This window comes from Pinus tabuliformis, chromosome 4_2 (genome assembly GCF_031772625.1).
Source record: "Pinus tabuliformis cultivar Carrire ecotype Pingquan chromosome 4_2, CPIR1, whole genome shotgun sequence".
In the NCBI taxonomy this organism is placed as follows: domain Eukaryota; kingdom Viridiplantae; phylum Streptophyta; class Pinopsida; order Pinales; family Pinaceae; genus Pinus; species Pinus tabuliformis.
The window spans coordinates 330,645,305-330,670,073 of record NC_142304.1 but is presented as its reverse complement, the minus strand read 5'-3'; the positions used below and the strand labels follow the sequence as shown (position 1 = coordinate 330,670,073).

General features: G+C 38.7%; 2 protein-coding genes and 1 long non-coding RNA gene across 3 annotated transcripts in view; all 3 read right to left on the bottom strand.

Annotated features, from left to right (window-relative positions):
* LOC149169290 (protein DETOXIFICATION 41-like) overlaps positions 1 to 19,976 on the bottom strand; it is a 75,784-nt gene extending 55,808 nt beyond the window's left edge. The window contains exons 1-9 of the mRNA XM_089425145.1: positions 19,943 to 19,976; positions 18,707 to 19,205; positions 18,504 to 18,590; positions 18,310 to 18,366; positions 17,806 to 18,044; positions 17,635 to 17,711; positions 17,290 to 17,599; positions 17,003 to 17,133; positions 16,661 to 16,756 (exon numbers count right to left, since the gene is read on the bottom strand). Of these exons, the coding sequence (XP_089281271.1) occupies positions 16,661 to 16,756; positions 17,003 to 17,133; positions 17,290 to 17,599; positions 17,635 to 17,711; positions 17,806 to 18,044; positions 18,310 to 18,366; positions 18,504 to 18,590; positions 18,707 to 19,205; positions 19,943 to 19,976 (1,530 nt within the window). The remainder of the gene's footprint in view (positions 1 to 16,660; positions 16,757 to 17,002; positions 17,134 to 17,289; positions 17,600 to 17,634; positions 17,712 to 17,805; positions 18,045 to 18,309; positions 18,367 to 18,503; positions 18,591 to 18,706; positions 19,206 to 19,942) is intronic.
* A 21-nt stretch (positions 19,977 to 19,997) lies between these two features.
* On the bottom strand, positions 19,998 to 22,659 carry LOC149169289 (uncharacterized). Its single transcript, XM_089428632.1, has 5 exons — positions 22,291 to 22,659; positions 22,149 to 22,193; positions 21,035 to 21,323; positions 20,354 to 20,795; positions 19,998 to 20,255 (listed from the first exon to the last, which is right to left on the bottom strand). Exons 1-5 carry the CDS (start codon positions 22,522 to 22,524, stop codon positions 20,120 to 20,122), a joined length of 1,146 nt encoding a protein of 381 aa, XP_089284758.1. The 5' UTR covers positions 22,525 to 22,659; the 3' UTR covers positions 19,998 to 20,119.
* Positions 22,660 to 22,920: 261 nt separating this feature from the next.
* LOC149169288 (uncharacterized) lies at positions 22,921 to 23,183 on the bottom strand. The gene is made up of 2 exons (XR_016259783.1): positions 23,110 to 23,183; positions 22,921 to 22,977 (listed from the first exon to the last, which is right to left on the bottom strand). It is a non-coding gene; the product is annotated as an uncharacterized LOC149169288 (long non-coding RNA).
* Positions 23,184 to 24,769: the final 1,586 nt, after the last annotated feature.

The window sequence follows — 24,769 nt, the reverse complement described above, 5'->3', positions numbered from 1 at the left end:
GACCTTTGTCTCTTGAAATATAAATTTGAATTTTAAAAGTAGTCTCTAAGGTGGAATCCTTATTTCTATCTATCCTTACCTCATGGGATATAAAAGTGATCCCATAAATTTATCAACTGTTAGCGTTGTCAAATCCTTGGTTTCTTCTATGGTTGCTACTACAACATCAAACTTGGTAGAAAAAAAATCTAAGTCAGAAAGCCCAACCTCCCTTAGCATTCAAAACTGCGCAGTGGTTTCCTTTAGTGTCCTTCCCTCCGCTGGAACCCACTGTCTCCAGAAACTGTGCAATTTTGTCCCTTAGGAATTTTCGCTGCCCAGTTTGCCTTACATCCTAAAACTACACAGATGTGTCCTCCCAGGGCCTCATCCTGCAGCAGTGCCTTGCATCCTAAAACAGTGCAGTTTTTTCCCTCAGCTGCCCAGTCTGCCTTGCAATCTGAAACTGTGCAGATGTGTCCTCCCATGGCCTCATCCCGCAACAATGCCTTGCTTCCTAAAACTGCGCAGTTTTTTCCTTCAGCTGCCCAGTCTGCCTTGCATCCTGAAACTGCACAGATGTGTCCTCCCAGGGCCTCATCCTGCAATAGTCATTGCCCACTTACATTGCACAATTGTGTCTCTCAGGGGCCATGAAGAAGGATGACATGCTAGATGAATATCAAGGAGCTGAGAAGAAATATAAGCAGACCAAGGAACCCAATGTATGATGGAAGATAGAGATCGCATGAAGACTCCATATGATGCATAACCCTTTGGAGGGTAGGTATGGAAGACAAAGCACATCTTTTGAAATAAACCTCTTATTGTAGATTGAAGGAATTCTTATCATTGTCATATCATTCTGTCTTTAATGACATACATGGTTGAAATCATTGAAAGACATTCCATGTGTTTCCTCGACGTTTCTTGCGCCCTTTATCCTATTGGATCAATTGTCATCTTTTGACATGTTTGTGAACCATTCTGGCAACCTTGACGGTTGGTCTTTGTGTATATAAGTTTTCCTATCCATGTAAAAACCTATGGAACTCATACACAAAGTTGTAAGTATTGTCGCACAAGTGTCGTCACGGTTGTCCAAAAGTCTATTCCAAATGTCGCACTTGTCACCTTTAACTCTATACAGTCTCACAGAGGGAAGTGCTTTGTCTTGTTGTCTCGGTGGTCTATGTTGTTATGTTGCCGAAGTATGTTAAGTGTGTGATTACAATGTTGAGTCCTCACAAGTTCACTTGCCTCCCACACTTAGCTATTTCCCTGAAAATCCTTCTGACTAAACAACTCCACTTCACCCAACCCCAACTGAGCTGCATTGCAATCTCAACCCTCAGTGACTCTACTCTACTGCATAGAACTACGCAATGCTTGAGGTCGTCCCCTAGTGCAGTTGCACTGCACAATCCTAGAGGTGAGAAGTCTGTCTTCCTTCCCATAATTGTGCAAAAATTGGCTCAAAGCCTGACCTAAAATGCCCACTTCGCAAGATCAGTCATCAAGCCTCCTCCCTACCTGCTGGAACCCTGAAATGCACAGAGACCTTAGCCTTATTTTCCTCCCAGAACTGCGTAGAGGTGTCTTCTGAGAGTCTTCCCTCAGCCGAGACTCATTACTCCTAGAAACTACGCAAAACTGTCCTCTCTGGTCCCTGTGTTGCCTTGTGTTGTCTTCCCTCAAAAAACTATGCAGAGGTGTCCTAGGGTCCCAACTTGCAGCTGCCACTGGTGACCTCAATTGCGCAATCCTGCCTCCTAGTGGCCACTGCATAATTTTCTCTGACAGTAAAGATTGTGCCCTAGAGTTCCTCAGTCAAGCCTGAGCTACGCTTTACGCAGTCTCAGTGACTAGTCTCCCTCCCTGTCACTTGGAACTGCACAGTGCACAGTTATTGGGCCCTCTTCCCTAGCCTGTCATCTGTCCTGGGCCCAGTCCATGGAAAACAATGCATCATCTTAGACTAGGAGGTTTTGGATTTGATGTCGTCCCATCATGAGTGAATTGTAGGAACAGGTACACTGATAGATCATGGTGAGACGACGAATGAGATGGAGAAGGAGAAAACATGCTAGAAGACTTATTTTCAGTTGGATGGACAAAAGAATCTCATCAAAGAACAAGCGAAGGGAACACATGCATGCAACCATCTTACAAGACCAAGATCATTGAATACCCCACAACATCAAGCTATGCAGAGGAGAAGAGAAAGCACATCCAAGAACACATCCATCACTCAGCAACAACAACAACTTGACATTTCCACCACAACCAGCCAATCCATGTCAGCAATGTCATGTCAAGTTGTGTCATGAGTTGTCAAGGCCACATCACTACTATGGGCCATATATGTTGTAACCGAATGTAATGTAAAGTGAAAGTCCAATGGACACACAATGAAGATGAAGAGTCATGTCAGTTGAAAATTCATAGGAAGTTGAACGGTCATGAGGGTAGTCCAAGAGTCACAAGGGTCAAGCATCATCGTTGGGTATATATACGCCTCCCATTGTAAAGGACTTTTCACCTTGGCTCCTCCTATGCAACATAGAGAGTTTTCAATTAATGCTTTTGAGGAGCAAGGAGTGGCTCCAATGTCCCACTACTGGAGCTAATGATGTATGATGTACAAGCCTGTTCAAGCCATCACGTTTTCATGCATGTCTTGTAGATGTTTGTAAGAGTATTCTTTCGGCATTTGTAATTCATGTTTGTTTCACATGTACTAAGGTATTTGAACTATTTCAGTGGTTTTAGTACTTACCTTGTTGGGAATGTGTTGTATTGGTTATCACTGTTGTCTCATCCTTGTGGAATACTTCACTGGATACTAGACAGACCTTCCTCGCTTACTGATTATAATGACCGTCACATCCGTTGTGGACTACTCTGCTGGATGGTGGACATGTCTTCCCTTATACTTTGGTTTTAACGACTATTGCATTTGTTGTGGAGTATTTCGTTGGATGCTGGACAAACAATTCATGGTTCATGTGTGTCTCTTCCTGGGTGGTACTATTACCTCTCACTTAGAAGCTCACTTTTCTCCCCTTTTTCAGTAAGAGAACCTTGACACAATTATGTTATGCACTCACCAGGCACACTTACCTTGTTGTTTGAAGATATAAGTGTAACACTCTCATGTGCTGACAGCTAGAGCCAAGGCAAATCTTTGAGTATATGGCAACCGGGCCTTTATACCGAATGGGACTCATACACCAAACAGTGTGAATTCTAGTTGGGACTTCATATCCAGGAGATCCCCTTGGTTGATGGATTTCCAGCACCATCAACAAAATGGTGCTAGGAGGGCCAGACGATAGGTTGTGCCCATAAACTCTGGTTTGAATCTCTTATTTAAAATGGCTCTTCCTGAAATCATAATCACAGCATGCTTTTCTAAAAGGATTAATTGTACCATCCCCATGGAAGTTATTCATGACCTGTTTGAGTTGAAGTTAAATGGTGAGGGTGAATCACCTTTTCATGTACATCTGCATCAAGTTATGACTCTTTGTCATCGTCACAAAATAAAGTCCGAAGATGTCTAGCCGATATTACTCACCCTCACATTCGAAGGTCGTGTTGAAAAACGGTGTCATAAATTACCGATTGCTTCTATTGGTTCATTCGGTCAGCTTGGTGAGATGATGGTTAAAGCTTTTGATAAGTATATCCACCAGGATGCCTGTGAAAAAAATTCCATTTAAGAATGGAGCCTGACGAATCAGTTGAGGAATTTGCTGATTGGTTCCTTCACATCTGTTGTGAAATTCTTGATAAAATTTTGAGCTCGGATTTCTTGAGACAAGAGTTTATACGCTTGGTTCATGTCTCCCAATACAGTGAACCTCCTGATTTCCCTTCCTCCCCAACTCTTGCGGATCATGAGGCACATCAGATTGCAGACAAGGAGCCCACCACCCCTTTTGTTCCTTGTCCTCTTCCTTTTCCTGTCTGGATGTGGGTACCCCCTTGTGGTGATTGTGAAGCTAAGCAATATGCAAATCAAGTCCCCAGCCCATCTTCTCATCCATCTCCCGCTTCAATGGAGGAAATTCTAGAATGGCTCAGGAAGCCTACAACGAAGACTCACTCCTCCATTCTGCAAGAGGATGTCACCATTCACAACTCTAATCTCAAGACTAATCCATATTTATGTTCTCCTCTATCTTCTCCACATCATGACTCCTTGTACCATGACTCACTTGATCAATCTGCTTCACCAAACAATTTTTCACATCCTCTTGATTCTCAAACTGCTGGCTCAAATTCCAATTAGGTGTAAGGAAGTCATATCACGTAGGTAGAGAAGCAGGAAGATGAGGACACTATCAATTCTTCCTCTCTATTTCAAAATTATCTGCATCAGTTTCCATTCTTGAACGATTCTCAATCTGCTAATCTCAGTGGAAAATCCAGTCCAATCAATTATTTTGATCAACCCCCAGTCTTGGGCAGTAATCACTCCCATGCTTCCATATGTCGTGATGAACACCCAAGCATATCATGTGATCTTCTAGTTTCTCATGAAGACTCTAACTCATATATGAAATTTGCTTCGGTCAAAGAAGACGTTCATATCGAAACTTACTCTTCACTTCACTTTCTCTTGCGTCCTACCATTCACAATGCATCTACATGCGACGAAGATACTCCTGGTTCTCTTGATTCTTCCTCTAATGAGTTATCTCCTCAATTGACATAAGGCGATGAGGTTGTCCATGATAAAATCGGAACAATCTAATCATAGAGTATCCTTCCCATTCCCTGTCATCCCTTCTTTTGCATGAAGATAATTTGTCAAAATATCTTTCTCATGCAATCTCACCAATTCATTTATCTTTGGATGTACCATCAGAAGAGCCTCTTCAATTGAGAAATTTGATTGTTGTTGAAGCAGAAAAATCTGGTGAAACTTGTGGTAGAGATGGCAGCCATCAAATTCACAACATCAACCACCCTCAAGCCATGCAGATTTGGTTCAAGCTTCAAAATGCGATACTACAATTTTGGAAAGTTCCTAGACTTGCCAGGGAGTCAAGGCACTTCAACGTCCGTTGATGGTTATGTCAGGACTTTGCTACTCTGGTAAGCCCCTCAAACCAAATCAGATCTGGTTTCTCACGCACAATCCATCTATTTGCATGGTTTCAGTCGATGTGGATTCCCGTGTAAAAATTGTTTGTTATTCCAGGCGGGATCTTTCAAATTTTCAAAATTTCACATATGAACGAATTCACGAATCTATTGCAGTTCATTCATCTTCATGAAAATCTCTTACATCAAACTCAGGTTGGGGATGTCCATCTCTCATGATATCATGGGATTGTGAAGTTGATCATCTCAAAGACTATCTTTGTCGAGAATCATACTTATCGAATTTGCCTCTTAATGGTCAGCTCCTTGGTCTTCTTGCGAACCTTGTACTACAAATATGTCCTCTTGTCACACCAGAAATCTCCCTGGGTGATTATGAACGCACAATCTATCACACGAATCAAGTTCTTCTTCATTTTCCATGCCTCAACTGATTTCACGCATTCACGGTGCTAACATCATTTTTAAATTCTTGTGATGACCATTATTCTTGTGCAATTCATCACCAGTTGCAGGAAGGCCATCCATCATATCTAGCTCACATGGAACTTGGTTTGATTTTTCAGAGCATTCACAAGATTGTTCAAATGTATTTTTCTGTGTTCATTTAAAACTGGGAATATGATGTTTCAATCAACCCATTTGACCAATTCTCTATCTTGGGTATCTGTCATTCAACTTATCATTTTCCCATTAGCACATCCAATGACAATTGCTTCACGCTCTCTAATATTCATTGTTTAACATCTCTCTCTTCAGATTTCCGTCAAGCAGGTGAGGCACTTCAGCCTTCATTGATGGTTATGGAAGGTCCTTATTGTCTTGGCATGACTACTGAGAATGATCAGATTCATCTTCCCATACAAGGTTCCCATCGTGATCCCGTCTCTCGAATCGAAAATTCATCCTTTCAAAGATCACGAGGCTTTCAAGACGACCATCATGAATTTTACAATCCAATTGTTGAATGGATGGAACAATCTTACTTGGAAAAATATGTTGCAGGCAACAAGTTTCAATCTTTCCTCATGCTTGCTAAGAAGCTCAGTGCAGACGAGAACACACTCGCAAGAGGCTTCCAAGGTTTGTTGAAAAGTGGTATCCATCAAAGAGGTAAGCATGTGGATTCGGTAGAGGTAGTGGGTGTGACACATCTTTCTGTTCACAGGCAAGACATTCCCTCCCTTGTGCCAATTTTTCAAGTTTTTATATCTTATGTTGCACATCACGTTTTATCTGTTTTAATCGTTCATATATTTGTGGATGCAGGTCGGGAACAATCACAGTGGCTTCAATGGAAATTTCATTTTATGTGACCTTGACCTTCTAACTGTTAGGTTAGGAGTAGGATTAGTTGCATCTTAGTTTTCCCTTCCTTGCACTCATCTTGCACTCGTAGTGCATCCTGGTTTTCTTATTTTAGTTTTACATCATGTTTTCTTTGGTCATTTTGTTCTCTTTCCTTTTGATTTTGTTTCCTAGTTTTGTGTCTTCTTTCTTTTTTCTTTGTTTTCTTCCTTGTTGAGTTTTCATTTCGTTTCCATTACGCGAATAAGTGTTGTGCCTTACTGCATCTTGGCTTCTAAATGTGTATGTGGCTGAATTTCAAAGAATCTTGTGACATTGCAGCCCTTGGCTAGTCCTGTGTCCATCTTCTTTGTGTTTGGTTGTAACTTTTGGCCGATGAAGTCTTGACGGAAAATACGATCTGTCTGTAAGGAGAGTTTTGGTCCAACCATGAACCCATGTCCAGTCTGGGAACCTCATGCCTATACTCATTTTTCTGCTTTGGTGTTTTCAAGCTTATCCAACTAGTAGAAATGGAGAAGGGGAAAAATATAAACGAACAAACCTAAATCAGAGGTCTTTATATGCTTCTCTGAAGGAACAACCTTTCCTGCTCTCAATAAGTCAGAATCCCTCTTCCACCCCAAAAATAAATAAGTTCCTATGCACAATTCTCTTTAAAAAATAACAAAGGTGAAAGAAGAGAAAGACTTCCTACGCAAAGAGGTGAGTTCGGCAACTCCACCAGGGTACTATCTAGGCTCGCTAGCAGTAGAACAATGTTTGTGTTCCTGCATGCTTCGTTGAGGTACTGTGTAGGCCTACTGGCAGCGGAGCAACCTTAGAGATGAAAAAATAGACTTTAAAAATCTTAAGCTTGCGAGCTAAACTACCCTTCCCATTTCGAAACATTGTGATCTAGTTGAATCTTATGTTGTGTTCAACTGAGAAGGTATAAAGGGAACCATGTCTGCCCATGGGGCAAGTGGAGAAGAAAAAATAATCTGCACGATGAATCAATACTCCTTGAAGGACCAAGAACCTGAAACGAACCAAGATAGAGAAGTTGGAGTTCAACCAATGTGTCGCCAAGTGTTGTAGTGGCTGCAACACCCTCCAAAATTGTGGTCTGTACTCAAATTTTGGAGCCTACTATGGATCCTGTGATCAATCTTTCCTTAGTCACTTATTTGGTAAGCCGATGATCTGAAGCTTCTCTCTTCGATCTTAAGAGTTGTTCACGCTTTTATCTTATATAATATGTGTCATCTTTGGGCATGTGGATTATCGCTTGTAATGCAAAGGGAAGTTTGTTTTGCTTCAAGGGGAAATCTTTGTGAGAATGGGTTGTCCTCACTACATAAACATATTTCACACTCATTTCAAACACTTACACAAGTGCCACCTTTATCCTCCCAAAGTCTATCATTGGAGCCGCACTTTCTATAAGTTGCCACAAAGGTTGTTGCATTAAGCGAAGTATGTGTTATATGTTCTGGATGGTCTATGTTGTATCACTAAGTGTTCAAATGTGTGATCATAGTTAAGTTCTATCACTGTTCACATCAGTTCCACTAATCCCACACTTAGACAAATTCCGGAGTTTCCCTAGCAACCTATCCTCATCCAGCTTTCCTGAACCACACATTTCGCATATGTAACCCTCAAGATTTTCCCTTGTCTGCTGGAACTACGTAATGCGTAGAATTCCCAGCCTCCCTTAATATTAAAAAATGCATAGTGGTTTCCTCCAGTGTCCTTACCTCAACCAGAACCCACTATCTCCAGAAATTGCGTAGTTTTTTCCCTTAGGCATTTCAACTGCCCAACTCATCTTGCATCCTAAAACTGCGCAGATGTGTCCTCCCAGGGCCTCATCCTGCAATAATTACTTGCATCCTAAAATTGCACAGTTTTGTCCCTGAGATGCCCAACCTTCCTTGCAAACTGAAACTACGCAGATGTTTCCTCCATGGTCCTCATCCCGCAGCAGTGCCTTGCATCCTAAAATATCACAGTTTTGTCCCTCAGCTTCCCAGTCTTCCTTGCATCATGAAACTGCGTAGATGTGTCCTCCCAGGGCCTCATCCCACAGTAGTCACTTCCCATTTAAATTGCACAATTATGTCTCTTAGGGGCCACGAAGAAGGATGATATGCTAGATGACTCTCAAGGAGTTGAGGAGAAAGATAAGCAGACCAAGGAACCCAAGGTATAATGGAAGATTGAGACTGCATGAAGACTCCATCTAATGCATAACCCTTTGGAGGGTAGGTATGGAAAACAAAGCACATATTTTGAAATGCACCTATTAGTGTAGCTTGACATATTACTTATCATTGTCATATCATTCTGTCTTCAATGAAATGCATGGTTGCAAGCACTAAAATTCATTCCATGTGTTTCCTCTACATGTCTTTCTCTCTTTTGCTTGTTGGATCAATTGTCATCTTTTGACATGTTTCGTTCTTATGTCATGTTTGCGAACCATTTTGACAACCATGAAGGTTAGTCTTTGTGTATACAAGTTGTCCTACCCACGCATATCACACTCATACAATAAGTTGTAAGCACTTTTGCACAAGTGTCGTCACAGTTGTCCAAAGGTCTATCCAAGTGTCGCACTTGTCGCTTTCAACTCTAGACAGTCTCACAGAGGGAAATGCTTTGTCTTGTTGCCCCAATGGTCTATGTTGTTATGTTGTCAAAGTATGCTAAGTGTGTGATCACAATGTCAATTCCTCACAAGTTCACTTACCTCCCACACTTAGCCATTTTCCTTAAAATCCTTCCGATTGAACAACTCCATTTCACCGGACCCCGAATGAGCTGCATTGTACAGTTTCAGCCCTCATTGATGCTGCTCTGTTTCCTGGAATTGCGTACTGCTTTAGGTTGTCCCCCAGGACAGTTTCACTATGCAATCCCAGAGGTGAGTAGTCTTCCTTCCTTCCAAGAATATGCAGAAATTGCCTTAAAGTCTGACCTAAGCTGTGCAAGATCAGTCATCAAGCCTCCTCCCTGCCTATTGGAACCTTGCAATGTGCAAATACATGAGCCTGCTTTTCCCCCCAGAATTGCGCAGAGGTTTCCTCCCAACGTCTTCCCTCATCTAGAACTCACTTCTCCTAGAAACTGCGTAGAAATGTCCTCTCTAGTCCCTCTGTTGCCCTATCTTGTCTTCCCTTAGAAAATTGCACAAAGGTGCCCCAGGGTCCCACCTTGCAGCTGTCACTGGTGAACTCAACTGCGCAATCCTGCCTTCCAGCGGCCATTGAAAAATTTTCCCTAATATTGAACACTGTGCCCCAGAGTTCCTCAGTTAAGCCTAAGCTGCGTTCTGTGCAGTCTCAATGACCAATTTCCCTCCCTATCACCTGGAACTACACATTGTGCAGTTACTGGGCCCTCTTCCCCAACCTGTCATCTGTCCCGGCTCGGTCCATGGAAAACAAGGCATCATCTTAGACTAGGAGGTTTTCGATTTGATGTCGTCTCATCATGAGTGAATTGCAGGAACATGTACACTGTTAGATCATGGCAAGATGAAGAACGAGATGGATAAGGAGAAAACATGCTTTAAGACTTATTTGTAGTTGGATGGACGAAAGAAGCTAATCAAAGAACAAGCGAAGGGAACACATGCATGTAGCCATCTTACAAGACCAAGATCATTGAAGACCCCGAAACATCAAGCTATGCAGAGGAGAAGAGAAAGCACATCCAAGAACACATCCATCACTCAACAACAACAAGAGCTTAACATTACTGCCACCGCTAGCCAGTCCATGTCAGCAGTGTCATGTCAAGTTGTGTCATGAGTTGTCAAGGCCACATCACTACTATGGGCCATATCTATTGTAAATGAATGTAATTTAAAGTGAAATTCCAGTGGACACATAATGAAGATGAAGATTCATGTCAGTTGAAAAGTCATAGGAAGTTGAACGGTCATGAGGGTAGTCCAAGAGTCACAAGGGTCAAGCATCACCCTTGGATATATATGCCCCTCCCATTATATGAGCAGGGACTTTTCATCTTGGATCCTCCTACGAAGCATAAAGAGTTTTCAGTTAGTGCTTTGAGGAGCAAGGAGTGGCTCCAATGTCCCACCACTAGGGCTAATGATGTATGATGTACATATGTGTCTTGGAAATTTTTCTTAATACAGAAGCTTGTTCAGGCCATCACATTTTCATACATGTCTTGTAGATGTTTGTAAGACTATTCTTTCGGAATTTGTAATTCATGTTTGTTTCACATGTACTAATATAGTTGAACTATTTCAATTGTTTTAGTACTTACCTTGTTGGGAATGTGCTGAATTGGTTATCACTGTTGTCTCATCCTTGTGGACTACTCCACAGGATACTAGATATACCTCCCTCGCTTACTGGTTATAACGACCGTCACATCCGTTGTGGACTACTCTGCTGGATGGTGGACAAGTCTTCCCTTGTACTTTGGTTTTAACGACTGCCGCGTCCATTGCAGAATATTCCGCTGGATGCTGAACAAACCATTCCTAGTTCTTGTGCGTCTCTTCCTGGGTGGTACTATTACCTCTCACTTGGAGGCTCACTTTTCTCCCCTTTTGCAGTAAGGAACCTTAACACAATTACGTTACGCACTCACTAGGCACACTTACCTTATTGTTTGAAGATACAAACGTAACACTCTCATGTGCTGACTGCCAGAGCCAAGGCAGATCTTTGAGTATATGGAAATTAGGCCTTTATACTAGATGAGACTCCTACACCAAACGGTTTGAGGTATAGTTGGGACTTCATATCGGGGAGATCCCCTTGGTTGATGGATTTCCAACATCGTCAACAAAAAGCGAGACTGGGATGAGTCAGAAAATTGTAACTTTGAGTTAAATCAACACATCTTTTACACATTGTAGGTTCAAATCAACATACCTTCTACACTTCACAACCTACAATGGGCATCTAATACCTGCGATGGTTTTGCCTTTACGATTTTTTAAAATCATAATTCTTCTTCCCTCTTCTTGAAAGCTCTACTGGCTACTTCATTGTTCTAATCCTGCTTCGGTCCTGATACCAATTTGTTGGAAAGGCAAAGGAGGAAAGACACAAAATTTCACACACAAAAAATAAAATGAATTGCGTGTCTTCTATTGATCACACAAACTTGATGATTATAATGAACCCGATGAGGGGTATTCAACTTTTTCAACTAGTGACCCACTCAAAATAACTTCAACATGCACACACACTTTATTAATTCAACTTTACCCAAAATAACACTGAACTCGAACTCACTCACACTTGATTCAGTTAACTGACACTCTAAATTTAAACAACTCTACATGCGGGAGTAATTAGCGATCTTTAACATTTTCCATGTTTTAGCACAGGGGGAGGTTAGCTTTCGTTTTTCGTTGGGAATCAGATTGTTTGCTCATTTCCAACCACAATTGGTTTTAGGTAAACGATGGCCTTCTCAGCTCAAACTTTTTCATTGCCATGGGGAACAAAATTGGTTTGTATGTTTTGGATGAGGAAGGATGGCAGTCAAAGGAAGATCACATAAGTACATGGGTCCAAGTTGACATGAGTCTCAAAACCTAGTTAGTGGCAGAGGTAGAATTTCAATGAATGGGAAGTCACGGTTCCATAAAGTCAATTATTTGAAGCTTCCCTTCAAACGTTATTGATGTCACGATATTGACCACGTATAAAAATATTGCTCTAGATGAGGTCCTCTGGGGGAGGGGGTGTCTTGGGATCTCCCTCTGGATCAAAAGGATGAGGCTACTTTCACCCCTCTCACTACAGGGCGTGATGATCCTTCCACCAATGTGTCGCAAAGTTTTTCCACGTCTTAGTCTTCGGCTGACAATCCTCAGATTGGGAAGGTCCCTCTTCCTCCCATTTCTCTATTTTCTGGGTTTTATTTTTATTCACTCAGAGACCTTTCCCCCCTCCCTGTTGGGCCCTCCTCAGTCTCTCCTTTTACCCTATTCATCCCTTTATGCAACCCCATCCCAAACTCCTACAAATCCCTTGGTATCTGACTCTCTCTTCCCTCCTCCTACACATCATCCCTGGTCTTTTTCCTCCTCTTCCCCTAAGCGGGACATTGTTATCAAAACCGGGCTGGTTATCGAACTAATAGAACATCTAGCCTGGGACCTGGTCTAACCCAGACTAGAACAGTTAAAAAAAATAGACCAAAAAATCGGTCAACCAAAAACACATAAAATATTCAAGTTTTAAAGAAAAACATATATATTCATTTTCATCCATGTGAATCCAAACTATTTATACAAAAGTAAGTGAAAGTTCTCATTAATATAGCATGTAAGGGTGCACATAGCCAAAATCGCACCGAGTGCAATCCATCTCTAAACAAAAAATACATCAACAAACAAGCTCCACATGGTCTCTAGCATCCAAAAAAATTCATGCTACAACAAATACCTACATATCATCAAAATCATTTCCTATATTGGGACCTTTGTCATCAATATCACCCTCTAAGCATTAAAATAAGATAGAAAAAGCATATCATGTCAAGTCAATATTTTGGAGTCATGGGTACTTTTTTTAGTAGGCTAATGATAGAGGAATTCGACAAAGAATTGCATTAACATTAAGGTACATAGAGGGTTCGATGCTCTTGATTAAATACTAGTTCCATACCTTTGTACATGACAAAATCCAATGGAATGTATACTAGATTTTGAGTGAGATCTAAAATTCTACTTTCTCCATATGAAATTCAATGAGGTTAGAGCCACTCTCAAACATTGTGAATCATTTCATGGTAATGTTAAAAATTTAAGTAAAAAGATGAAAACGAAAGATAAAGGAGAATGTCACTTTTGCTTTAAGAATTTAGCATTGTACCATGAATTGCAGGGCATTAGTAAGACAATATGGTCAAATACTAAGCTTCCTTTGTCATAAATCATTGTTTTTTTGCAAAAATAACATGTTTAAAGAGTCCTTGGGAGTGATGTACAAAACCAAGTAGTTTAGTACTGAACTGGCCGGTTTAGTGAAAAAAAGCCAGTTTAGTACTAAATCAATCAAAAGTGATTCATGTCACTAGTCTGAATTGGTTTTGACCTCAAATTGGTTATACCGCCCAATTCAAAACAATTCGATCTAATTCTAATAAAACTAAACATATTTATTAAAATATACTAATATTTCTATCAAACTTCCATTCTACGTTGTGTCACATAAAGAACATTATCAAAATTCTATTTTAACATTGTCACACATAAAAGAACATACAACATCAAAATACTCATAAATAAAGGGTAATATACATAACATGTTTGTTTTCAACCTTTCATGAAAGTTGCAATTTAAAGTCTCTATTTTTTATTTTTTATTTTTTTTTGAATTTTGTTTAAAATTTAATAATAATTTATTAGAATTACAAATTTAAATTTTATAATTCATGGAATCTAGAATATTAAATTTATTTATATATTTAAAAACAATTTTTTAATAATATAAAATTATAAATTTATCAAAAATTATATTACGGAATTTTAATTGGAAAAAAAATAATTAAAATTTTAGATAACTGTTTTTCGGATTAATCACATCATTAAAATTCAATAGACATTTCAAACCAACCAATATGATTCATCCTCAAAATACTTAAAATTCTTTAATAACTAACGTGGAGTATCATGCCATCTTGCTTTCTCCATTATTTTGACCATTTCTTGAAAAGCCCCTGCGTCAAGCCGACAGGTTTGGATTGGGTTCGGGACAAAGACTATACATCAGGTAGAATTTGCATTCGCTTCAAGATAGTGGAGATTGTATTATTGGAGTTTACCATGTAATTTTATTAATAATACAAACTGCAATACCTTGGGATGGATACAAACCCTACCTGATATATATTTTTTAATAACATAAATTCAAATATTTTTGAAATTAGATATAATACATATTTTTCTAATAAAAATTTAAATATTTTTCTAATTCAAATATTCTACCATAAATATGAGTCTAGTGCTTCTCAACTTTTCCTGATGAACCATTAAAACTGTCTTTAAAAGTCTCGCATGATTCATGATTTCTGCAACGGATTCGAACACACACATGCCAATGTCCTGCTCATTGAAGTTACCAAACCAAAAAAGATAAAATTAGTCACCGGGTTATACGCGAACTGTTAAACATCAGGCTTCCAGAGAAAATAATTGAGATAGATGGACCCTCATTAAGTTAAATAATAAAAGATTGAGGAATGATCCACCATCAACTTTCACATTCATAAATTTAGAATAAGAGGATCCTTATTGATTCGCATACCACAAGGAAAAGATTAAGTTGTTGTGGCCTTTAATGTAACCTAGTTGATTATTGTCATTTTCTTGGTACGATACGATGATAGTGGAAATATGTTGATTTTGGTATAAACTAGCAATTGTCCCAAAAGGTACAAAGAGAGGCCGATAGGATTATTAATTTGGAATTGTAAAATTTAGTAGCAAATATTGCAGAGGGAAATCCTATGATATTACAGAATGAAATCCCATCCTATTACAAGTAAAACTGAGAAATTTCATATACCACAATACAAGTAAAATTGAAACCAATCTTGTAGAGTGAAATCCCATCATATTACAAAATGAAATCTCATTATATAGGATTTATTAGGGTCATTACAGAGAAAATTAACATAAGTGGAGAGATGATTCAGAAGGTATGACATGGACTCTGTAGAGTGAATGCCCTAATCTTGTAGAGTGAATCCCATCATATTACAGAATGAAATAGAAGTCTAAAGGATTTATCAGAGACATTACAAAGAACGCTATCACAGTGGAGAGCTGCTTCACAAGGCAGGACATGGATTCTGCTTATTCACCACAGAAACTCTTGTTGTTGAAGATGAGAAGCAGCACAAAAGTAAGTCATTCCACAACTACTACAAACTTACAACAATATTAACATCCTGCAAATATTCTCATCTATGAGGAGCTTTGGGGGCCTATAGATTACAAGAGAATAGCAGAAATTCTTCACTAAACATGTTAGTAGCGTACTGATCATCTTGGCGGTTGGAGACAGAACTGGTGTTGAAGCTCTCTTTCCTCACACACAAACCCAGCAGGGGCTTTCTTGTCATAATTCTGAGTACAAAATTTGACTGTCATTTTCTGCATCTTTCTATTTATATACATTGTTTGAACTCCTGTACAAAATTTCCCACAGAAGAGAAACAAAAGATATTACAATCATATTGTAAGAGAAACAAAAGATATTACAATCATATTGTAAGAGAAATGATCTGGCTACTAACAAATGAAAACCAACATGAAATGATGATTCAAGCACTACAAAGCTAAATCCTAGTTTTCAAAATACATTCTGTATTAACTACATGTGGGCATCAGACTGTCCTTGTACAATGACTTAAGCTATTTGGCTAGCAAGAAATGAAAAGAATTCAAAACAAAGATGTTATTCCTAATCAAGTTTGACACAAGAATAGATATGCATATTAAGGGACACAGCCACCTTTAAAGGAAAAGAAACAAATAATACTAAGATCCCCAGATATATATATATAACAATAGTGTGGAGTTATTTCAACGAGGCTTGTCAAGGTAATCCCAGCTATTGTGGATCATGAGGCATTACTTTAAGAGACAATTACGAGATCAGTTTCAAAGCAGAGCTGTAGGAGATGGATCAAACAACAGAGCATAACTTTATGCTTTTTGGTAGATTCTGAAAATAGCAATAGAGAAAGGTTTAAATTGTCTACAGGTGATAAGAGATTCCAAACACATTGCAGAGAGGTCAAATGGAAATTTCAATCAGGAAAATTTGCAGCTGGCCCATCATTGGACGGAATCAGAGAAACAAGGAAAAATTCCATGTCATTATCTTTTTAGCATGTCTGCAAGGGATAAATATGAAGGCTGATATATTGTTCAAGTAAGCACTGAGGATGCAGAACAGATGGATGGAGATGATTGAATACCCCATCTGGACCTTCTCATTCAATCTATTTCTAATCAAGCTATTATAGTAATGACCTTTTGGATGGCTGTTTTGGAAACAGTGTCAAAACTTAAACATCATACTTACCCTAAAATTATTATAACTGTTTACATGCTTTCCAGGACTTTAATTGCATACCATAGTTACACATAAAAGCCACGACATTAATCACATAACAGTTTGAAATAGTTCAGCATGCCTTCATAACATTGGAGATATTCCAACTGTGTTCATATTTGTCACTAATCCTGGATGACTTTAATTACAGTTCTCAGACCCTCTCCTTTAAGCATGTGATCAAATGCCTTGTTGATGTCAGCAAAAGAAACCTTGTCTGTAACAAATTTATCCAGTTCAAGCTCCTGCAAATTTAACAATCAAGGAAGGAAAGATTAAAACCGTAATTATAACTCTAATTAGATATGATAAGCATAGATTGCTCCCGTCATGGTACGGACAAAAAAAAAACTGGGAAATATGACCACACAGTATTATCTACAATTATGGTTTGCAAGTGAGTGATACCTGTGAAAGATTTCAAATAAAATGTAAATATACCCTGCTTTGATGCAGCATATCAAAATTTCTCTAGACACTAAACAGGCAACCAAAGTTTTGTGCAAATACCCTGATGAAGGAACCCCGCCAGGCCAGCCAGTGACACCCAAAGAAACGGATAGTGGTAGACTTGTAGCGATACTTTCTGTTCTGGTTGTCATGGAAGGCAATAAAGCTAAATCTGTTTATACAGCACAAGAAATGACAGAAACAATAAATATGCATTGAAACAAAAGCAATTAAGGAAAATAAGTGAATCCCCGCTAGCAACTTAAAAAGAGCAGATATATTAAGTTACAGAATCCATTTCAATTTTATTGAGATGCATTCCACCTACCAGATCCATCTACTATCTGATCCATTAAATCTTCCACAGCTTTTTTGGCAGCTCCCTCCAGCATTTGTTTATCCACATCCTCCTTTTCCCTCTTGCTCAAATAATCTGTTGGTTCTCCCGTCTCCCCAACTTTCTCATTGTTATTTTGAGTATACCAATCTTTGCATTGCTCATGCCCTGTCTCTACAATAGATTCCTTAGTTTCATCGTAAATTTCGGTATTCTTAGCTTTGGGTACTGGTTCATGATTATCATTATCTTGGTTTGACGATGCATTTTCAATAACTTCTGGAACAGTTATTGAGCCCACCTGCTAATGAATAGATCAGGTAAAGAGCTATATACATCGTAGCATGAAAGTAACACATATGCCACCACAGCTTGCCATCCACATCCAATTGCCACCCCCGCAATCACAATACCTTTATGATGTCAACGAAAATATAACCTAAATATAGCAAACATCAACTACCAGCTTTCTGCTGCAAATAAATTGTTGATACTGAAAATTCCAACCTGAGAGAATAGGTTGGGTGCCATTCAAGAGAACAGATATTGCAAGTAGAGGTATCAATGCATAGACTGCGCGTATAACCACACTGGTGCTTGTGAATGCCATGGCGAGTTCTTTCTTCAGTATCAGAATCCCAATGGCAAGTATGACACTTATTATGAAGCAAGTGACCACCACAACTATAACTGAAAATCTTGCAGTTTTAGGTCTCTTGGCTCCCAACTCATTACCCACTCTTATACTGCAAATAATATAAATACCACAATAAAGAAAACCAATTTCTAGATACAGCAAATGGGAAAAAAAAGGTATACCATGCTATATAAAACCGTTGAATTTATGTGAATTGCAGTTTTGCCCAATATTGGAGAATCCTACCTCCAGGAGAGGGGTCAATTGTTTGACCCCTCTGGCGATGGTCAGATTTAAAGATATTCCCAAAATCTGCAATAGCCATAAAAATGCCCCAATAAAACAATATATTACTATAAATCATAAATGTATACCTTGCAGCTGCACTGAGACCCAACATTGCCATCAACTCCCAGTTGTAATAATTCATGCTGCATATATGTTCAAAACCTGGCACGTTAGAGATATATTAACTGGCATAGCTATCTAACAAAGTTGGGACAATGCATAGGCATGGAGCTTGTATTTGGCTTTCAATTAGTTAGCTTTAAATGGGAAAGTCTCATACCAAATAGAAATGGAATCCAGAGCGACCTCTGCATTTGGCAGCCAACCCGATACAAGCACCAATACTTCAATGTACCATATTTCCAAACTGCAAAATCAGGTGTGGAACAAAACAAAACTTGTCAAAACAGGCTAAGCTATTATGTAAACACCCAGATATAATTTAGATAGTTTGTGTATCTTCCAAAGAGTATTAAGGCATACGTTAGCATAACAGCCGATGCCAGAGTTAACTTGAAGTATGACCAGAGTCCTGTGAAGGCCTTCAAGGTGAAGCTCGTCCATGTATGCCTGCAATATGGGCTATAGAATATATACAAGGCAGTAGTAATGACCAGAACCCACCAAGTCAAACTCACTATTAGGGCTATCCCTAGCAGGCCAAATCCTAGCTTGTCTACTGCCACCCAGGTGATCAATGTATGGAATAGACATGTCCCAACAGCAATATAGGCAATAGGGGCCACTATGTTCTGAGCCTGCAAAAACCTCTGCATGGGGCAATTGAGGGCAAAAGCAAACAACTGAGGAATAAGACCTTTGGCAAAAATACCTCCTGCAGCAGAGATTTCTTTACTCTGCCCTATGGCAATCAATACTGGATCTGCAAAATAGTAGAGGATGCCCAGGAGTATTGCAGTTCCAGTCATTATTATCATGGACCTCTGGCAGATGACTAAACTTCTCCATCCGAGACGCCGCCCTCATGGAATCCACGTCCAGTTCATAAAAGGCCTCCACCGCCTTAGAAATCAAGTGCTCATTTTATAGATATAAGAAAAGTCAATTTATTGATATTGCAAAATTCAACTATTTGATTTGTTTATATTGATTGAATTTTGAAAATATATAATTCAATCTCTAAAATATATCCGCTATCATGAAATAGTTATAAGCTGATATAAACAGAACAGATCCCTCGATGATAGAAAGTTTAGAGTGAAGAAGAAAACGTGTGAAATTTTTTTGTCCAATTTTAATTGGAATGATATTTACAGCCACTATTTTCATGTGAGAGTAAATATAAATATATATATATATATATATATATATATATATATATATATATATATATATATATATATATATATTCACTATATTTCTTAGAAATAAAAAATTACATATATGTAGATACATATTTTTAATTTATTTTCTCAATATTTCTATTTTAAAAAGAAAAAAAAGATGAACATTTCAACAATTTGGAAAAATCACAAAAAAAAGTTTTTCCCTCAAATGAAAGTGTAACTATGACACTTAAATTGATTGGTACAACACATCATAGAAATTTTGAGAATTACAAAAATTAATTTTGAACATTCTTTTAAGAAAAAAGGGCAGATGCATGCAGGGAACTGTAAAAGAAAATTGCAAGGACCTGTAAAATAACGAATAAACCATACAACTTTTAACTCTCATGAAAAAAGTGATCAAAACAACTATTTCTAATAGCAAAGAAGCCAAATACAGCCATCGTCACATAAATACAATTCAATATCCAGGTTGGACACAATTATGTGTACAATATGTCCAAAAAAGAATTCAAAATAGATAATACATGATCAGAAGCTACAAGATTGTTCCCGGCCTTTCTTAAATTAAACACAAGCAACCCATTTAGGACTGCCCATTTAACTTCCAACACACATGAATATATCCGTAAGTTGCAAAAGCGACTACCCTAAAGCTTACCATCAAATCAATTTCAACTTTTGTAGTACAAGCAACTTCAACTGGGGGTGATGGCATTGATCTGTGAGCAACATGGATAACATTGTTAGAATAGCACATCAGTGGCATTTATGCTAGACCAACATATTCAGAATTACAAAGGCCAGAAATTAAACTTACCTTTCCTCATTTTCAACTTTAGTCATGTCTTCTCTGGCAACAGAGCTCCCAACAACATCCTCGCTCTTGTCAGCAACAGCTACAGATTCTTTGGTACTTGTGTTGTCCACCAGTGCATGGCCACTGACTTCAATTCTATATGATTTTTTATCACTCGTTGCAGAGTTATTGTCCACCGTTTGCAATTGTTTAGTTGGCAAAGATGATACTGGCACAGCAGTTGAGGTAGAGGATCTAGTTGCCAATGATATCTCTGGGACTACTATTGATCCTGCTGAAGGTATTCTGGTAGACTGTGTCTGTTGCTGAACTTGTTTGGCATCAACAAACTCTGTAGCAACTCCCAATGAAGTGGCCGATATGCATGGGCTAGTAGCAGTTGATGCCACTGGTTTTCCCCCAACCTTCACCTTTGAGCCATGTGGCCGTTTCTTTTTGGGTGCTGCCAATATAGTTAAGTGAAATGAAAGTAGTTAAGTGAAATGAAAGAAGATTTTGGAAGTAAAATAACACAGCTAAAACATAGCTTTGAATGTATCAAGTCCGCACTTGCAGTGTTGGGACCACAGAGCATGGGAATTAAGCTGGGATTATAACCTAATTCAATTAATTGTAGATTAAGAAAGAATTGTCTTCACAATGTGGATTCAGTATCTACAGGAATAAGCATCAAAATCATACCTCCTGAGTGAACAGGAGTCTGAGTTGATGATGGGGAGCTGGCAGCAGCAACAGATGGTCCAAGACCAGATGATGGAGCGTGCTGTATAGATTGAGCTGATGTTGCATCAGATGCAGGAAATAATGAAGTAGCACTTGCTGGTTCAGGTTTCACCTCAGGCTGCCAATCTAGCTTTGGATCCACCTTAACTTCACGAATTGGCTCATTAGGTCTTGCTTGATTTACAAACATCCTTGCAAGATCATATAAAGTTTCTGCAACTTCCACTTCCTGCTTTGATGGGGATATCTGCATGCATTAATCAAACCTTAGCATACAAGCATGATCATGAGCGACAGGCATACCATCTTTTAGTAGTAGAACAAATCATGGTAAGCTTGAGATCCCCCAAGCAGGTAAAAAGGCAGGTTCCCAGTTGTTGAGTATCCACCTATGATGCAAAGGAATATCGACATCACTCATGCCTCTCTACTGGAGGATCCATAAAATTGTCAACATTTGTACAAACAAAAGCAAGTTCTATGTGTTACGCAGAGTATCACGTGTGTAACCTCCAGTCCCACCAATATTCAACTTAATCCTGTGTTGCTTTTGTCTCAACTGTTATGCTTCTATGAGTTTAACAGCTCATAATTAAATAAGGAAATATTTTGGGCATCTCCTCTAATTTTGGTAACTGATCAGTCTTCAAAATCTGGAATTTTTTATGTTGCTAAAGGAGTATTAATCCAAAACATTGATTACCTCATTAGGACTTATCATTTGCTAGACTTGATTCCCTTGACCAGTATGAACCGTTGGGTGGGGATTATAACAGTTCACTGCACAAGCCTATTTGCTGGGTTTCTTTGTCAAGAAGGAAGAAGAAATTAAATTATCTTTGTGCACAAAATGTAGATTGGTTGTCTACACCCCGACATCCAGTTTTAGTCCTTCCAATCAAGTTCATTAGCAGTCACTTTCAATGCAAATACATGATTTTTATTGTGTAAATGGATGAAAGTTAAAATTTCAATCCTTTCCCCTATCATCCACGAATGCCCCAATACAATAAGCAAATGTTTGATAAGAACAATCAAAAATCAAATGTAGTTAAAGTAAGGCAAAGCACACCTTGGCTATTTTGGCAGCCCTGTGCTTACTGTGATTGCTGGACTTCTGCAAAATACAAGAAAACGGTTTAATGCTGTATTCAATGAATAACAAAGCTGAGAGACCAAAAAAACACAATACGAGAGCAGTTGAATCTACTAACCGCCCTTGGGGTTGCTGATTTGAGAGATGAATCTTCAAAAGATGCCTGCTTTGAATTGGTTGGTGGGAGCCTAATTCTTCCATTGGAGGGCTGCTGCTGCTGCTTCTGCCTCTTCTTGGAGTTGGAACCACCATCACTCTCATTCGCGTGATGCCGAGGAGGACTCTCCTGGTACCGCTTCTTCATTGCTATTCCAATCCAAATACCAAACCAAAGTAACAGCAGGTACCCCATTCAAATACATCTCTACAAGGCCTGGCAAATCAGTACGAGGCTTATAATTTCCAAAGAAGGTTCCTTTCAACGTTTTCTCACTCAGAAAGTTTACAGGATTCGTTTTAAAGACTGCGTCTGAACGAGGGACCCCTGTTAAAACGGCTACACCCCAACCCTGCAAAAACATAACTCTGATATCAAATAGCAGCCAAAAATAAACCCTTCGGATCTGCCAGGCACGACATCGTCATCTAACGTAAATCCGATGCTCAAATTCCATCTATTATACAAATCCAGGCCCTTTCTTTCGTCTCTGTCAAGAAACTGATAGTCTCTGTCAAGAAACGGATAACGGATCTCCAGCAGCTCAGAAAAGATTGTAAGGGAAGGCGTCCAGGGGATGGATGAGGTAGGTCAAAGCCAGCGCCAGGAACATGAGCACTTATGCTATCCCTTGGTCGATGGCGGTGCCTGCAACATCAAGATACATTCCTTCAATCCTGTTATAAATCCCGTGACGAATCCCCTAATGAACCGAACCGAACAGAACTTTAATGTCGGAAAAAGCAGAAAAAAAGAAAGAATAAAAGGCCGAGATCTTACCGTCGGACGAGGGAGCAGGAGCGGGAGCCTCTGCATTGGCGGAAGGTGCGAAGAGATTAATCAACAGGAAGGCGCTCTGCTGAAGAATAAAAAGAAATTTCGATGTCGGCAAACAAGAAAATCAAGAGAGGAAGAAAAGAGGAGCTGCGGCAACGAACCTCAGAGAACAGACCTAAACCACTCCGCCAGGTGTCAGGTGTCAGCGTGATAATCAACCCTGAACAAATACGAAGCAAATTGCCCATTCCGCCAGGTGTCAGCATGAGGAACAAAGAGACGACGAAAGTCTCTTTCAAAGGAAGGCCTATCGGCCTAAAAATTTATGAGGTGTAGATCAATTGATACGTTGGTTTTTAACAAATTTATGAGGTGATTTGTGTGAGGATTTAGATAGATTCAAATTTTATTGGGGAGGGTTTGAGGATGAGAGCTATTTATGTGAGAATTAAACTAAGCTCAAAACCAATGCTTATATATTATATTGGAATGTTGAAGTTAACATATACTAGGTTAATGATTTTTGAGTAAATCTCTAAACATTGGGCATGCATGTTATTGTTTTCCTTTTTATTTTTCGTAAATAATATGTGTGCATTGGTTTTATTAAGGTTTAAAACATACATTTGGTAAAAACACATATTACTTGCTTAAGTGGGGATACTTTTGCTATTAAGGTTTTGACTCATTTACTATAAAGTAAGTTTATCTTTTGTCTATGACAAATCTAGTTTTAGTGAAATCTCTCTGCTGGTGATTCTTGTGTTGTAAGAGAACGATGAATAGTTATAACATTTATATTGAGGAAGAAGTGTTCAATGAATGAGTGTTTTGAGTGAAGAAGAAGGATGGATGCTCGTCCAAAAGTTGGTAGATGCTTCTTACATCATGTGCTTTGGGATATAATGGATCAATGTGGAGTATAAGTGGAACCACACTGAGGAAAAAAAATTGGGTGCATGAGTGCTTTGGCTCACTATAGTTAGAGAAGGGATATATGTTGGTAAAGGAACTGGTAGATGCTAGGCTTGTATCATTTGCTTCAACATAAAATGATAAGACAAGTACTTTCTCAAGGATGCAACTATACTTTTATTTTATGGAGTTGAATTTTATCACATATAAATAGGCATATGGTTGTAAAACCTATTTAGGCATATGTACCCTTGGTTTGATGTTCAATAGTATAAAGTCTAGATCTAGACGTAGGTGATACAAAGTCTGTTGTATTAGTGAAGAGTCAAGTTTAAAAATAGAAATGTTGTATTAATCTTGATTTGGGTTTAAGATGCTACAAAATGTCTATATATTGTATTCTAAATGATAAAATTAACATAAAGAATAATAATAAGAGAAAAATGCACCTCCAAAGTTTATTGGTTTTCCAGGTAAATGGTTTCAAAGATAAATATTTGAGTACTACATATGATCCGAAATGATCAAGGAGTGATCCAGAGTATCCAAAAGATGCTCAAAGTTTCGAAAAATGCTCAAAAATCAAAGTTATCAAATGCTTTTTAAACTAGCTCCATTGCATAGATTTTGTCGTTTTGAATCCAACACAACTTGAACGGGTGAAAAAGGATATCATTTGATGAAGTTATAGCTAGTCAAATTTTAGGTCCAAGTAGGGCAAAAAGTCAAAGGTAAACCATTCAAAGTC